The sequence below is a fragment of the Siphateles boraxobius genome, unplaced genomic scaffold (assembly GCF_051911475.1).
Source record: "Siphateles boraxobius isolate OS27281-9 unplaced genomic scaffold, OSU_SipBor_1 130, whole genome shotgun sequence".
In the NCBI taxonomy this organism is placed as follows: domain Eukaryota; kingdom Metazoa; phylum Chordata; class Actinopteri; order Cypriniformes; family Leuciscidae; genus Siphateles; species Siphateles boraxobius.
This window is the reverse complement of record NW_027508734.1, coordinates 21,168,966-21,186,683: the sequence shown is the minus strand read 5'-3', so window position 1 is coordinate 21,186,683 and position 17,718 is coordinate 21,168,966. Positions and strand designations below refer to the sequence as shown.

At 41.6% G+C, this 17,718-nt stretch overlaps 1 protein-coding gene across 7 annotated transcripts in view; it reads right to left on the bottom strand.

Annotated features, from left to right (window-relative positions):
- Positions 1-222: 222 nt before the first annotated feature.
- Positions 223-17,718, bottom strand: part of apba2b (amyloid beta (A4) precursor protein-binding, family A, member 2b) — a 95,804-nt gene continuing 78,308 nt past the window's right edge. For 2 of the 7 annotated variants that reach the window (XM_077228599.1, XM_077228602.1), the window contains exons 7-14: positions 17,038-17,073; positions 15,910-15,996; positions 12,769-12,954; positions 4,531-4,710; positions 2,782-2,994; positions 2,409-2,528; positions 2,182-2,322; positions 223-1,628 (exon numbers count right to left, since the gene is read on the bottom strand). In XM_077228599.1, coding sequence (XP_077084714.1) covers positions 1,557-1,628; positions 2,182-2,322; positions 2,409-2,528; positions 2,782-2,994; positions 4,531-4,710; positions 12,769-12,954; positions 15,910-15,996; positions 17,038-17,073 — 1,035 coding nt within the window. In that variant the 3' untranslated portion in view covers positions 223-1,556. Of the gene's footprint in view, positions 1,629-2,181; positions 2,323-2,408; positions 2,529-2,781; positions 2,995-4,530; positions 4,711-12,768; positions 12,955-15,909; positions 16,000-17,037; positions 17,074-17,718 lie in introns of all 7 variants that reach the window. The other 5 variants (XM_077228601.1, XM_077228604.1, XM_077228603.1 and 2 more) reach the window with 3 other exon arrangements.

Here is a 17,718-nt window from a genome sequence, read left to right as displayed (position 1 = left end):
TCAACTGATTTACAACTGTGAGACTCAAATCTATGCTCATAAGGACCATAATATGAGGCGAAGGAGCTAATTTAAAGTTTTGGAAGCTGGCCGCTGTTAGAGGCGGTTGGCGTGGACTTTGACTCAAGCCTCCAGACCCACTCAGGCGTCATTACTTTAAGCAATTGTTTATTTCCCCAAATACACCAAGCAAAACTGCCAGAGAATCAAGGTAAAACAACATGAAGGACTTATGTAACACTTTATTGTTATTTTGCCATAGTGTCATTTTAAGATGCATGCAGACAGGTATTCATGTTTATGTATTATTAGTTGTTTCACAATTCATCTTCAAAAGCTTTCTTACGCGGCGGTAAGGCTTTTGGTCACAGTGTCTTCTTATTTCCCCAAGGCCAAAGCCTCACAAAGATAAAATGGGACTAACAGTGATTCCTACATGGACACAGTACACTAAACCAGGTTAAACGTTTATGTACAGACATTCTAATACTGCTTAAGGAAGTGGACACACTATTAACAACACTATTACATTCACCACTGACTCAAATGAGTTGCAGCTGTGCATACACAAAAAAAGCACACTTAAAAAATAAACTCTTACTTTTCATACAATGTTTTTGTGTTTGAAACAAAATTCATTTACAGCATGGCAAGAGAATGTTTGATTATTACAGCATGGGAGAAGTCCACAAATTGTTTACACACTGTATTTTACAAAAGATTTGCTCACTTGCTCACATGTAAAAAAACTACTCAAAATTTGCTCAGTCTTTAATGCCCACTAGATGACATTTATCCGTTGAAGGCTGGCGATGTGGAATGATTCTCTTCCGTTGATAAAGTCCCTGCTGATACTAGTCAGTCTTGCAAAGTTCACTGTACGATGAGTACGGACTACACCTGTACTTCTTGAGCATTTTTTAAAGTGTCATGCCACATGATTATTTGCTGCTGTAAGTTCACTTGTAGGGGACATGTACTGGTTCAGTGAGCATTTTAAATTCAATGCCACCTGAAATGGATCAAGTATAATGTCCAATTCCTTGTTTATAATAATAAAAAAAAGTCTTATTAACAGAAACAAACATTCTGGAATGGTAACTCGTGTGATGTTTTGGGCTTCTACTGTCTGGACTTCTCTCTCTGGCTTTTCCATTCCTTTCTGATATTGATATAATGATCACATATTTACAAAACAAACTTGCATCTCTCTAACAATGTCCACACATACATAATTGTAAATAAATTAAACAAGAATAGCATCAAAATAAAATGTACAAAGCCCCCCCCACCCCGTAATTATGAAGAAAGGACTTGAGATGCATCGACTCCATCTCCATCTTCATTTGACAATGCACACACCCCGAGAGCAGACATAACACATCTACAGAATCCACACTATGCAGAAATGACAAACCATATCTCTGAAGTGATGTTAGCAGACAGCAAGAGTGATGGAAGTTATTTTTGGTGAAGATAAAAAGAGAAAGGTGACTGCTGCATTCAAACATTTGCCAGTGCCCGGGGTTGTGTATCTCAGCCAAGTCCAACTCAGATCATATATACATAGGAGTCTCCTGACCAGTTAAGAGTCTAAACATGGCGGCTGGCATAGTCTTCATGTGGATCTGTTTCAAGACAAGGAGATCTTTTTACTACAAAAACATTAATATAATATAATATCATATAACATAATATAATATTTTTTAAAGAGGGTGATGCATTAAATTGATCAAAAGTGACAGTAAAGACATTTAAGCTATGTTACAAAAAATCTGATAAATGCTGTCCTTTGAAACTTTCGATGCTTCAAAGAATCCTGGATCACGGTTTCCACTAAAATATTAAGCAGCGCGACTGTTTTCAACATTGATAATAATAAGAAATGTTTCTTGAGCTCCAAATCATCGTACTAGAATGAATCCTGAAGGATCATGTGAGACTGGAGTAATGATGCTGAAAATTCAGCTTTGCCATCACAGGAATAAATTACATTTTAAAATAGATTCAAATAGAAAACAGTTCTTTTAAATTGTAATAATAATTCACAATATTACCATTTTTACTGTATTTTTGATCAAATAAATACAGCCTTGGTGAGCATAAGAGACTTCTTTCAAAAACATTAAAAAATCTTACCAAGTGCTAACTTTTGAACGGTAATGTATGTATAGTTCTCACCTCGCCGACAGAATTGGAGAGAGCTTGGACGATCTTCTCGTGTGCCGTGGCAACAACACTTTGGCCGTTTATCTCAATAATACGATGACCAACCCGCACGCCTCCTCTCTCTGCGATCCCTCCACGCATTAGACTGCAAATCTGAGGAGCACAAAACAAAAGTTGCACTTAATAATAGCACTTCAATACTATATTTCAGACCTGTTCTTCTATCCCTCCAAACTCACAATGCCATTCTGCACACTGAAACCCAGCTGATACTTGAGGTCTGGTCTTTTAATGAGAACTGTGGTTACAGGAGGGCAGCTAACAATGTTCAACTTCACCTGCACCTGATTTTTCAGGCCCTGATGGAAATAAACAAAACATGTGATTATATAACTCAGTACCAATCACACCACATGCACTGTATTATTACATTGGGATTATAACAACAGAAAATCAAGATTCGCAACCACTTTATTGATTGTCCTGTGGTCTTTCAGCAGCCCTAAACCAGAGACCCTTAATAACCAGCTACTCAGAATAACACAGATGGATTCATAGGCAAGCCAAGATTCAGCCCACTGCACACTGTGACAGCCCAACCCCTCTACACACCTTGATGATTCCCTGACAGGTGGCGAGAGGCAGCCCCACCAGGCTGGTGTTGTTGATGGACATGATCTGGTCACCGATGCTGAGCTTCCCAGAACGGGCGGCAGGGCCTCCATTCATCATGTTGGCCAGGATGACGGTGGGCAGAATAGAGCCCCAGCCAGACTCCACAATAACTATGCCCAGAATCTCCCCCTTCTGCTTCTCCAGCTGCAACTGTGGGAAGAGAGAGAGAGAGAGAGAGAGAGAGAGAGAGAGAGAGAGAGAGAGAGAGAGAGAGAGAGAGAGAGAGGCATAGGCAAGGGATTGTAGTTGATTGTCAATAAAAGGCCATAAAAGAACAAAGCAATTAAGGAAACAATTTTACTCAGTTGATAACATGAGACTGACAGCATCAATGTTCAAAATAGCACAACCTCTACCTCTAGTGTACATTATGTGCTCAAAGGAAATTATAATTAAGGAAAATGTAGTTATTTGATGTACTGGTCCCATTGTCATAACCAGAAAAAAAGATACAATTGTGTCAATGGCATTTGATCATGTACAAATAATCTATTTTTAAAGTTTGGGCTTGTTAAGATTTTTTTTTATGTTTTTGAAAGAAGTCCCTTATCCTCACCAAGGCTGCATTTATTTGATTAAAAATACATTAAAACTGTAATATTGCGAAATGTTATTGTGATGTTTTTCTATTTTAAACTATTTTAAAATGTAATTTATTCAACATATTTAAAGTAAAATTTTCAGCAGTCATTACTGGAGTCTTCAGTGTCGCATGATCTATTCTATGATGTCAATATATTGCATCCTTGATGAATACAATTATTAATTTCATAGAAAAAAACTTTATAAATGATAGTGAATATTATATAATTGTTAGAGAATTTCAATATTTTAGAGAATTAACATTCAATAAAATTGTACATTACTATCATGCTGCTTGTCATCCGGTGTATTAGGTTAAGTCTGTGTGGACATCATTTTGTGATCTGCCCAGATGCTGTGCTTTCCTGGGAGTCCATCAGCACTATTTGCTTTGGAAAAGCATCTTATTATTTATTGGACATTGTGATTTTAATTACTGTAACTTTGTCTTGTCTGTAAGACTGTCTGGTTTTTAGATTTCGTTCGTGTATACATGATACGCAGCACAAAAGTCCGGCATCATCTATGAATTCAGCTTTACCAAGCTACTTCCTATGACAAGACCCCTGTTCCAAGATGGCGGCGGTCTAGTGTTTATATCTATGAGGCGGAGCAATGAAGAGAGGGGTGTGTTTGTTTGGGTTGATTTCAAATATCAACAATGTCCAACAGCGTGTTTGAAATACCACTTACCCCACCTTTAATAGCCGTTTCAGAAGCAGCTTTTGGGAAAAACATTGTAGACTAAATTTATCTGAGCTGAGCACACATTTTTCTATAAAGTGATATCTTCTGAAAAGCACTGGTCTCCACCGGTTATAAATGCACAGCAACACTATGCTAAATCCTTTATATAAGCATTATATAAGCAACACATTTAAGTTCATTAGTTGCTTTAGAAACAAGCACAAAGGTTACCAGTGGTTTCCATGTTTGTTTTTTCAACAAACGAAAGTGTTTAACATTTGTGCTGTTGTCCGTCATCACTGTTCTCTGGTTTCTAGTAATCCCACTTGTATTGACCAGAAAACTAGCAGTGTCAGGTCAGCTATGTATTACACAGAGAGAGCACTTGATAAGAGAAGAAATTGTCAGGAAGCTGACCTCTTTACAGTTGTCAGAGTTTGAGAAGTGGATGAGGTCATCATTGTACATCTCCTGTGTGTTGATGATGTCGCTGTACTCTTTCTGGCTCAGGTCCTCTGGGTTGATCCCATTGGCTCTGAGGAATTCCTGGTAGGCCACGCTGAAAGCCTGACCAATGGACTGTGCTATGAGCTGGGCCTGGATTTGTTGGAGAAGAAAACCAGGTGAAAACAACTGCAAAAATTAATTTACCTGTGTATGCATTTGTCATTAATTATAAATGGGTTACATGCGAGAGGTAAACAGAACTAAATCTACTTTACACAGTGTTTGTTCTTTTGTGTAAGTGTAAGTCTCTTAAACAAAATAGCAAGTTAAGTCACATTTACTTATATAGGGCTTTTACAATACAGATTGTTAACAGAAAAATAACTGTTGAAATTCAAAAGTTTCAATTAAATTTCAGCCGTAAAGTAGCTCTAAAGAAGACAACAGAGTCATTATTCAGCTCAAATTAGGTTAATGCTGATTGAATTTAGTTCAATAACAGTGTCAATGTTGCAAAGTTCGTCAGTAATAAAACTCATTTAAACTATAAAGCAGTTCTACAGAAGATAATTTCCCTTTCAAGGGAACTTCGAGCTGCGTCAAACGCTGCGGGAACGCCCCTGCGTTGTGCGTCATGAAGCACGTATGGAATCAGCCCAATGGAGAGATGAAACGTCATAGGCGGGTGACGTCATCGACCAGGAAACTATAAAGCACCCCAAAAACACAAGCGCATTAGCTTCTGTGCTTTCAGTCGCGCTACATGTGAATCTGTCCCTGTGTGATATTGTCTGTCTTACATACCCTGCACCACACAAACAATTTATCCCTATATATATATATATTGAGAGATTATGGCGGACGAACAGCAGTTTAGAAAGTGTGTTCCTCCCTGCTCGCGTTATTTAACGAGCGGGGATACACATGATCTTTGTGTTGTTTGTTTGGGAGTTCAGCATGCCCAGTTTGCTCTCGAGGGAGCAGACTGTGAGCATTGCGAGCGTTTGCCGTTAAGGACGCTCCGCTCCCGCCGGTCGCTCTTTGAGGAGAGCGGTTCGGTGCGCGCTCCCCGCGGTTCGGGTCCCGCTTCTGCCGAGGCAGAGCGGCGGCGCTTATCGTGGGGATCGCAGATGGATCTCACAGCGGGGTTTGAGACGGGCTCTGCCTTATCTCTCCCTTCACCTGTGAGATCCAGTGCCTCAGTCCCGGGTTCGGAAGCACGCGCTGCGGTTTCTTCCGCTCGGGCTGAGGCACCAATGCTATCCAGTTCTGAGGAACTTGATGTTGTTAGTGTTGAGGGAGATGTGGAGGATTCGCCACCCCACACTCCTGAGAGTGATGAGCTTATGGAGGTGTTAACAAGAGCTGTTGAAAAACTTAATATTGAATGGCCAGTGACTAGACAGGAGTCTGTTTCTAAATCAAAGTTGGATGAGAGATTTTTGCCGTCACGTGTGCAGCCTCCACGCCGGTGCCTGCCGTTTTTCCATGATCTCCACACCGAGGTGTCGAAATCATGGAGAAAACCGGTGTCATATAGAGTGTTTAGTCCCCAGACTTCAACATACGCTAATATTATGGGAGCCAAGGCTCATGGTTATGGTGCGTTGCCTCGTGTGGAAGAGACGCTTGCGAGCCATCTCTCCCCCGAAGCAGCATCATCTTTTAAGGCACCGGCATTACCCACCAAGCCTTTAAGAAACACTTCGGCTTTGGTGGGTAAAGCATATTCGGCAGCAGGTCAGGCTGCGTCATGTCTGCATACTATGTCAATCTTGCAGGCATACCAGGCTGATCTGCTAAGGGACATGAGTGAGAGTGAGGAGGTCAGTACTGACGTAGTTCGCGAACTGCGTCAGGCTGCTGATTTATCCCTGCGTGCCACCAGAGAATCGGCCAAATTAATGGGTCGTTCTATGGCAGCTCTGGTGGCCGCAGAAAGACATTTGTGGTTAAATCAGACTAATATTAAAGAGAGAGAAAAAGCTTTTCTTTTAGATGCTCCTCTTTCTCCCATGGGGTTGTTTGGTGATGCTGTGAATTCAGTTATCGATAAATTCCAAGAAGAAAAGAAACAAACTGCAGCTTTTAAAAAGTTTCTTCCCCTTAAAGTTCATGTCCCTGGGGCTGCTGGGCGGGAGCAGCCCCGGCCGTCTTCGAGCTCATCACATAGAGCGCAGCAGAGGCAGAGTGTCGCGTCTCGTGCTCCCCCTGCTGGACAGTGGGCTCAGCCGCGACACTCTCAGCCGAAGCCTTCTCCCAGTAGAACTGATCTGAGGACAGTTATATTGGCTAAGAAGGCTTCGGCTAAGAAGAAGTCCTGACGCCAAGCCGTTCAGGATGCTGAGGGTGGTCCCCACCGAGGCGGAAAGGTGTTCACCTCTTTTTACGGTGCCCATTCCTCCTCGGTGCCCTCAGGGGCTCGTTCTGCCAACCCCGCCTTTATGCCGGGGCACAGACGATCCCAGCGAGCGCTTTCCCGAGGGACGCTCGCTCCCTCTGAGGAGGTGTCTCAGAGCGGTCAGACCAGTTGTTCCCTGCCGGTGCGCCGTTACAGGGCGCTGCGTCTGCTGCTCAAGTTACACCAGAGGCCAGTCTCGAGAGGCTGGTACCCTTAGTAGAATTTCTGGCAGAGTGGAAAAGCCTTCCAAAAATATCTCATTGGGTCCTGCAGACAGTAGAAAAGGGTTATGCTATCCAGTTCAGGTGTCGTCCACCAAAATTCAGAGGGGTTCTGCACACAGTGGTGGGCCCCGAGCAGGCTCTGGTATTGGAACAAGAGGTGAAAACGCTCCTTCAAAAAGAGGCTATAGAACGGGTTCCTCCTCCCAGTTTGGAGTCAGGTTATTACAGCCGATATTTCATCGTTCCAAAGAAGGATGGGGGGTTGCGTCCAATTTTAGACCTGCGCATATTGAATCGCTCGGTAGGGAAGCTAAAATTCAAGATGCTCACTATCAAGCAGATCGTGTCTCAAATCAGGTCCGAGGACTGGTTTGTCACGATAGATCTGAAGGACGCATACTTCCATGTGTCCATCCTTCCACAACACAGGAAGTTCCTGAGGTTCGCCTTCGGGGGCGAGGCGTACCAGTACAGGGTTCTTCCGTTTGGCCTAGCTTTATCTCCCCGCACTTTCACGAAATGCATGGATGCAGCACTAGTGCCTCTGAGGCTTCAGGGCATTCGTATTCTCAATTACATCGACGATTGGTTGATTTTAGCTCAGACCGAGCAGATGGCGGTTCGGCATCGAGATGTCGTCCTCGCTCATATCAGAAAGTTGGGGTTGAGGCTGAACGCAAAGAAAAGTGTATTATCTCCTTCCCAGAAGACCACTTTTCTGGGTGTCGTTTGGGATTCGGTATCGATGCGGGCGCGACTCTCTCCGACCCGCATCGCTTCGATTCTCTCAGCTGTGAAACAAGTGAAGCTAGGCCAGCTACTCACTGTCAAGCAGTTTCAGAGACTGTTGGGTCTGATGGCAGCAGCGTCCAACGTTATACCTTGCGGCCTGTTGTACATGAGACCGCTACAGTGGTGGCTCAGGACCAAGGGATTCTCCCCGAGGGGAAATCCGCTCCGCACGTTCAAAGTCACGCGGCGCTGCCTTCGTGCTCTGGTCATGTGGAGAGAAACTTGGTTCCTATCCAAAGGTCCTGTGCTGGGGGCTCTTTGTCGTCGCATAACGCTAACGACGGATGCTTCCCTCACAGGGTGGGGGGCGGTCATGAGTGGTCGCCCAGCCCAAGGTCTGTGGCAGGATCATCATCTTTCGTGGCACATAAATTGTCTAGAGATGTTGGCTGTGTTTCAGGCTCTGAAACACTTCCTAACAGACCTGAGAGGCCATCATGTGTTAGTTCAATCAGACAACACGTCGGTGGTCTCTTATATAAATCATCAGGGGGGCCTGCGGTCTCGCCGGCTTTACAAGTTGGCCCGTCAGATCCTCCTGTGGTCCCAAGGGAAGCTACTATCTCTGAGAGCAATGTATCTCCCTGGGTATTTGAATGTGGTAGCAGACTCCCTGTCGAGGCAGGGGCCGAGGCCAGGGGAATGGAGACTCCACCCCGAGGTGGTGGAGCTCCTTTGGTTGAGTTTCGGTCGCGCCGAGGTGGACCTATTCGCTTCCAAGGAGACCACTCATTGTCATCGGTGGTTCTCCATCACTCTTCCAGCCCCCCTGGGGTTGGATGCTATGGTGCAGCCGTGGCCGAGGTCACGTCTGTACGCCTTTCCCCCGATTGCTCTGTTACCAGGAGTTCTGGAGAGGGTCCGCCGGGACGGGGTCAGTCTACTACTAGTAGCCCCGTTCTGGCCGGCCCGAGTATGGTTTGCGGACCTGATTTCTCTCCTGGACGGTTCTCCTTTGGAGCTCCCGGTCAGGAGGGATCTACTCTCCCAGGCGGGGGGCACGATACTTCACCCCCGCCCAGAATTGTGGAAACTGTGGGCTTGGCCTCTGAGGGGGCCCAGCTCATAGACTCCGGTCTCTCAACCGAGGTTGTTGAGACCATTCTTAACTCCAGAGCTCCATCCACGAGGAAGCTTTATGCCTTGAAGTGGAAACTTTTCACTTCTTGGTGTGGAGAACACCTGCAGGACCCAGTTAACTGCCCAGTGGGTGCAGTGCTGGAATTCCTGCAGGAGCGCTTCTCCACAGGGTTATCCCCCTCCACACTAAAGGTGTATGTGGCGGCACTAGCTGCTTACCACGTCCCTTTCAGTGGAGTTTCTCTTGGGAGACACCCGCTTATAACTCGTTTCCTCCGTGGCACTTTGAGGCTGAGGCCAGCAGTTCGTACGAGGGTGCCGACTTGGGATCTGGCCATTGTATTAGAAGGTCTTTCCCTAGCTCCTTTTGAACCTATCGAAGAAGTTCCCGAGAAGTTTCTCACTTTTAAGACTATCTTTTTGCTTGCTATCTCTTCACTAAAAAGAATCGGAGATTTGCAGGCTCTGTCGGTTTCACCCTCGTGCCTGGAATTTGCACCTGGCATGGTTAAAGCTTTTCTGCATCCTAGACCAGGTTACGTTCCTAAGGTTCCTACTAATATTGTTAGACCTACGGTTCTGCAGGCTTTCTGTCCTCCTCCATTTATGTCATCGGACCAGGAGAAACTTAATTCACTCTGCCCTGTTAGGGCATTAGACGCTTATGTCCACAGAGCTGCCCTGTGGAGGAAATCAGAACAACTTTTTGTATGTTTCGGGCCACCCAGGAAAGGGTGTCCGGCGTCTAAACAGAGAATGAGCAAGTGGGTGGTTGAGGCTATCTCACTTGCTTATGAGTCGGCTGGCCAGCCTTCACCTTTGGTTGTCCGAGCTCACTCTACCAGGAGTATGGCTGCTTCTAAAGCTCTTTTGTCGGGGGTTTCCCTGAGTGATGTTTGTGATGCGGCTGGATGGTCTTCACCGCATACTTTTATTAAGTTCTATGACCTAGACTTAAGCTCTACCCCTGGGGCACAGGTGCTCTCGTCCTCTGTGCGCTAGTCTCACATGACGGTCATTTGGTCCTATGGCGACGTGGGTATTCGCGTTCCCGCAGCGTTTGACGCAGCTCGAAGTTCCCTTGAAAGGGAACGTCTCGGTTACGTATGTAACCCTAGTTCCCTGATAGGGAACGAGACGCTGCGTCGCTCCGCCATACTCCCGGCACTCCCGTTAGCGCTTCCTTCAAGCCTATCAGAAGCTAATGCGCTTGTGTTTTTGGGGTGCTTTATAGTTTCCTGGTCGATGACGTCACCCGCCTATGACGTTTCATCTCTCCATTGGGCTGATTCCATACGTGCTTCATGACGCACAACGCAGGGGCGTTCCCGCAGCGTTTGACGCAGCGTCTCGTTCCCTATCAGGGAACTAGGGTTACATACGTAACCGAGACGATTGTCATTACCCAGCTCAGTTCTGTTCAAATTTTGTTCTCATCTGATAGTGTCAGTGGAGTCAAATCAATAATATTACTGAATATTAATTGTATTTTAAACTCAAACTAAGCAAGTCAAAAAAAACAGCGGCAAGGAACCAAAGCACCATCAGGAGACAGCAGTGGAGAAAAACCTTGTGAGAAACCAGGCTTAATCAGGAGGCTGTTCTCTTCTGGCCTAAAAGAACATACGTTGTTCTGAATATAAGCTTCTGTGCCTTTTGTATACATCTATAGATCTTATTCAGAGCAGTGCCATGACAGGTATGAAACCGAGGCTGTGAGGGAAAGACTTACCGTGTTTTCAATGGCATCCACTGTAAAAACTTTATAAAGCTCCAAGATCACTTATAATTTTCCACAGCTCATATTGTCTGTTTTTTTGGTCTACTGACATTTCTTGGAAAGATATTTTTGCAGTAATTTGTCAGCAGAACAATCCAAAAACACATTAAATAACCCACTGAAGAGATGCATGCCTATCCATCACAGACTCGCTTTCATTCCCGTTAAAAATCAAAGATTCGCCGCTGCTGTGAATAAGGTCTATATACTGCAGATCAATGCACCAAATGAACACTGTGTCATTTTTTCACTCCGTTGATTTGATGTTTTGTGAATCTGCTCAATCATAGTGTATCATTGTACATCGATTTCACACTTTATAACAGGTTTTTTTTTAAAAACGGTTTCATTAACTGCCAGTTGTCGTCTGTGAAGCCACGGAGGAGCTACAGTAGTGCTCACTGTGAATACACTAGCCTATTTCAAGCACTGTAGCCTTATTAAAATCTTAATTAATAATCTTCTGTGGAAGTAGAAAAGTTGCTGGATAAAGGCTATTATATCAAATGCTAAAGCGGTGCAGTGGAAAAGAGGTTCACTCCCTTTGCTAATGATTGTGGCTGTTTTCTAATGCCAAGCCACGGTTTCTGATTTAATAGTTCCCCTCAGGCGACGTGTGCAGGTAAGGGGTCATTCCGGTAATAATCTAACATCCCAACATCTGTGCTGGCTTTGATTTGCACAGAAAACATGGCTGCTTCAGGAGAACTGAACATCCAAATCAGCCATGATAAAAACAAAAACAAAAACACACCAGCATTGAGCAGAAGGGTGGAGAACAAACTGATTAAATGGACCCCGGAGGAGAAATGGAGCAAAGTTATTAAAGTTAACACTTTTGTTTTTAGGATAACAACTTGTATGATATGATAAAATGTGTAATTATTGTACTCTGCTAACTAAGTAGATAATGGAAATGGGATATACAAATTATGTTTAGTAAAAATAAAGAAGTGCAAGCCTTTATAAATGACTCATTTGTGGGTGTGCACACAGACACTCATTGGCCGTTACATCAAAGAGTGTAATTAGACAGCATGAGTGAGGAACAACTGCAATGCAGAGGAGTGAAAAATAGGTCTATTGGAACAGGATTATGTAAAGCTGCAGCCAGGGTTACTTTTGAGGCTATTCTCTGAACCTCAGGTGAATCTGTATGTGAGCTTCAGCTGAATAACGGCTCCCATTCCATAAATCCACTACCGTTCAAAAAGTTTGAGTAAAAAAAAAAAAAAAAATTTATTCAGCAAGTGACAGTAAGGACATTTATATTGTTAAAAAAAAAATCTATTTAAACTAATTGCTTTTGTTTTTAACTTTTTATTCATCAAATAATCAATAAAATCCCAGTTTCCACAAAAATAAGCAGCACATCATTTTTTAACATTGATAATAAGACATTTGAGTTCCAAATCAGCATATTAGATTGATTTCTGAAGGACCATGTCACATTGAAGACTGGAGGAATTCAGCTTTTCCAACATACAGTAGGAATAAACTACATAATTATTTTATTAGAAATCACTTAACATTTTTAAAAAATGTTTCACAGAATAACTGTTTTTACTGTATTTTGATCAAACAATTGCAGCCTTGATGATCATAAGAGACTTCTTTCAAAAACATTCAGTGAAAAACCTTGACCCCAAACTTTTAAACGGTAGTGTATATACAAATCAAATATTTGGGCACTTTTACATTTAAGAATAACACTAAAGCTGCATGTATGCTGGCCACATGTCCTCTGTTTTCCCTTCACCATCTGCTCCGACTCATCCATAAAAAATAAGTAAATAAATAAAGTATACATTTATTTATATAAAAGAAAGTCATATTTAGGCACAATTTATTAAGTGAACATAATTTTTTTTTTCGTCCAAACTTTGGACTGATATAGTGAATGTATTTTCAAAAAGGAAAGCCACACTCACATCTTCGGACTCAAAGACATGGCATATCATTTTGTACTGCTTCTTGGCCTCAGGAGCTCCAGGGGTCGTCTCGATGCAGTCCTGTGAGGCGGTGCGTGGCATGCGGCGTCTTGCCATCAGAACCACAATGTTCCCGATGTCAGCAATGTATGAGATGGTGCGCAAAGCATTATCCATCATGGTCTCCTACAAAACAACCAAGAGAGTAACCACAATCACTTCTTAGTATGCTGTGGCAACACCTCCCAACACATCGCACCAGACTAAAGTTAAAGGGATTGTTCACTTAAAAAATAAAAGTCTGTCATCATTTACTCACCCTCAAGTTGTTTCAAACCTGTATGAATTTCTTTCTTCTGCTGAACACAAAAGAAGATATTTGGAAGAATGTAGGTAACCAAACTGTTGATAGACTTCCATAGTTTTTTTTTTCAACTATCTGGTTACCGAGATTCTACAAAATATCTTCCTTTGTGTTTAGAAGCAAGAAATTCATACAGGTTTGAAACAACTTGAGGGTGAGTAAATGATGACAGAATTTTCATTTTTAAGTGAATTTTTCCTTTAAGGCTGTGTTTTAATCCCATTTAGCAGCTTAGTTATCATTTTACAGACTTTCTTATCCCAATGGGCATTATACCTTCTTAGCAATCTGGGGTTAAACATGCACAGTGGGTTTCCGTTACGCTCCTATTCATGAATCTCCCCTTCAGGAAGATCTGTTTGAAGCTCCAAGCTAACAGCCTTGGGTTAGCCCAGATTTTTAAACAGTAAGCCACGGCCATCCTTGCTCAGTAAAGGGGAAATGAGTCTTGTATTCACTAAAATATCTATAGATGCTGTTCTGTTTGAGACACAGCACAAAAAAACATGAATGACACTCATTTGTACAAAAGAATGGGTGATACATCATCAGATAGCTGAAACAATTAATGATCCAGAGCACAGAGGAAATGTATGCAGAATTTTGATTCAATGCACACAAAGGTCGTGTGTAGTGGTTTCAATTTCATTTTTCATTTTAGTGCAGCCCTTCTTTAAATTATAGGACCATAATATTTGACATGTTTACTTCAAAGCCTCTATGAAACAGATTGTGACGCACAGTTCTAGGATAATTTATTATAAATAGCCTCTTCTTTCAACTTAATGCACATATTTTACATACAGCTAGCATATATGATACCCTGAAAAAGCTTCCTCTGTTATTCACTAATAATACCCAGGTTACATGAAGGAAATATGCAGTGCTTGCAAAGAAGGAAAAGAATAGTGTTTAAGGTAAGGTTATGTCTTAGGCTTTGGTTCTGTGTTATGGAAATTTTGCATCTGAGATGCTTTATCATTGTTGTTTTGTTTTTGGTTTGGCTGTGCACCAGAATCCACAAATTAATTATAAACTCAGCAAAAACTTCCCTTTTTCAGTATACTGTATTTAAAGATTCTTTTGTAAAAATCCAAATATGCTTTGCATATATTAATCGGAATGGGTTTAAACAATGTTTTTCATGCTTGTTCAAAAAACCATAAGCAATATTGCACAAGCACCTGTGAAACAGTCTTTAAGATACGAACAGTTTACAGGCGATAGACAATAAAGGTCACAATAACTTAGGACACTAAAGAGACTATTCTACTGACTCTGAAAAACAACAGGGAGACAGGAAAGACAGCTGATCGTCCCTGCAGTGCCAAACCTCATGTTACCATGTGTCCCACCAGATGTGTTTGAGAACTTGCAAGAGTGGAGTAATATCTCAAGCAAGAATTGGCAAATCTGGTACAGTTCATGAGGATAAGATGCATTGTAGTACTCAAAACAGCTTAAAAACAGAAACTTAATTATAAGTTTCAGACTTAGGGTACATTGAATGTTTAAGGAGTACCTTGCAGGCACTGTAATGAATCTGTTACAGCCAATAGAGACTCACTGTGAGATGTGACAGGCAGGGTGAGTACTGACACTGCATTGCAGCACATAATGAAATGTCCATGCCAGCCTGCCCACTCACTGCTGTTCAGTAAGAACTCATACACATAAACGCAGCAACAGACACATAGCTATGTTACTCAGTATCGGGGCAATATAATGTTCCATTAGATGCCGCACAGCATGTAGCTCTTCCTTCCTTCTGTTTATAGTGCCACTAGTGTGGAAAAGGAGGAGCTGTTTTCATTCGTATACAGCAAGTGTAAAATGTACAGCTGGAGATTAAGTACAAAGCTTATAGCCATCATTAAGCTCTCCATCAATAACAACAGTCAACAAGCCTGATTATATGCACATCCCTTCTCTCAGTGGATACACATTGCGTGTTTTATGTCAGTTATGTAACAAAAAGTTATGTAATATAAAATATCTGAATAAAGAAGCGCTCTCTTTACATACATATTTCACCATTCTAAAAAAGATGTACCTCCTTTTTTCAAAATATCATTTATAATGTATAATCTGTCTTGAGAACTTCTCTGTCTTCATATTTTGCATTTATATATATATATATATATATATATATATATATGCGCGTGTCTAATCTTCTATTTGGACTAAATGCACTGTAATTTTAATATATTTAATTGTATACATTATAATATATTTTAACAATATATTCATTGACCTTTTTCACAAATTAAAAGTGAATTTTTTTTCTAATTGGAATAATATTACAAGGGAGAAAGAAAACAAATACTCAGAAACTACAAGATCCAATTTCAGCATATCAAAATATACAGTACCCTGCATTACTTAATGTAAAAAGTCTACGTCAAAGAAAAAATTACAACCCCAGAGTCAGGATAATTTGCAAATGGTCCCCAAACTATTTTTAAAAATAGAAAGTAACTTTAGTTAATGTTTTAAGAATTTATAGTAGAAAACAAATCTGATATTAATAATGAGGAAAACAAGCAACAGGGAAATTAAACCTGTATAGGCTACATATTTTGCTTCAGGGCTATTTTGATCATATTTTATGGGCTTCTTTAATTAGCTTTTTATGAAAAGCATCCAAGTGTTAAAATTAGTGTAGCTGTCAGTTAATGATTTAAACTAATGTGCTTCTATTTACTCCTATTTCATAGTTTGGTCTTTTTCAGATTTTATTTTGATACCTGTAGCTCTAGGAAGCTGCATGAACTCACCTGGGTGTCTGCATTGAGCACTTTGATCCTTTGAGTTGAGATGAAAAGATCCACCTCCGTCAAAGTCTGAGCATCTCCCTCTGGGCTCTGCTGACAAAAAAAAAGAAAAATGAATGAAAAAAAAGAACAAAACTGTGAAAAACTGCCCCCTACCTCCAAGAGGTCACCAATGTATCAATGCCATAATTCACAATGGCTCATAAGAAGCCCTAAGGAAAAGGCACAAACTCACAAGCCCCTAATGAAAGTATGTTATGCTTAATAAATCATGCACTAGTATACATTTGTCCACATTGGAGGGGAGCCCAGAGCAGTGCTTAACCTCAGTAAATTGCAGCATTAACAGTCCAAATAGGAAACAATATGGTATGCTCAGGGGCAAAGAACATATGGATTGAAAATGTGAAACTGCATTGTTCATTGATAACCTGTCCAATTAATAACTGATTACTGCTGGGCAATGGTGGCACGTACTCACAATCAAAACTGTTGAAAACATTTTTTTTAAACTCTTCAAAGCCTATTACTGAGAAACACAGTGAGGTAATCAGGCCAAGAGACAAATAATAACTGGGTCTACAGCCTCCTGTTATAAGTAGAAGCCATGCAGAGGTTTGGAGTAATGAGATGATTGACACTAGAGAGCAAAGTGAAGGAGAGAGAGAGCGAGACCCATTCGACGCAGTGTGGTGATGCAATGACAGACGCAAGTAAAATAACACAATGGCAACACTTAACCAGCTGTCAGGCTGTCTCAGAGTGCCAATCATTTACCTGTCAGCACATTTCTGCTCTGATTCTTACTTTTGTTTTGTGCTACTGCAATAAGAACTTAGTTCTACACAATGATGCAGTCTGTGTAAAATGGCTTTGAAATTTTGACTCCATATCTTCAAAGGTTCATATGCTTCAGTCGCAGCCCAGAAGAGGCTGGTTCGCCAATAGTCAGTTAGACAGCAGCCATGAAGAGGCCCTCACAGATCCCAGACAGCCCGATCTAAAGCTTCTCTCCACATGGTATGAGCCAGCACTTATGGAAACTACACAGATGAAGGACACAGTCATGGAGTGGATGGTAAAAAAAAAAAGGCAAGTTCTTTCTTCAGTCGCTCTCTTTTTTTTACACACCGCCTTTTTCTTGATTTTGGCTGCCTTCTGTACCCTCTGGGAGATGTTCAGGACAGTACAGGGGTCGTCACACACGGGAGCAGAAAAAAGGCATGAAGGTAAAAAAAAAAACATTAAAAACCAGGCAAAAACATATAAACAACCAAACACAAAGTCTGCATGCCATGTATGGCATGTGTGTTCTTTGTACACAAACACAAACAAACCCAGAATGCAGCAACATTTCCCCTTCACACACACATACATACGGATAGCAAATCATAGGACATGCAGATATGGGTTCAATAACTGTTACACTGAAAGCCAAAAAATTAAATTACTTTATCTATTGAAATTTCTCAGCAGCAGGATAAGAAAAAAATGTCTATTTGTACCTAAATAGCCCTCTAAATTAGCCCTCTTATAACACAAGCAGTCATTACTTTCAATAAATGTCAAATTGTTATAGCTGTGTGATTCATCACTGACACTGGATTCATTGTCAGAATCTCACAACAAATGCAGACACCTCAGTTTATTAACCTGTCATATATTATGACTGCAGGGAGAACAACAGCTGTCATAGTGGACCTGACTGGATACAATGTTTTCTACTGTGCAACCGTTATTGATTTCGGCAACGAAATTGGAGAAAAAAATGCTATTTGGATTTCATAACCAATAATGCGTCATGATGGTAAT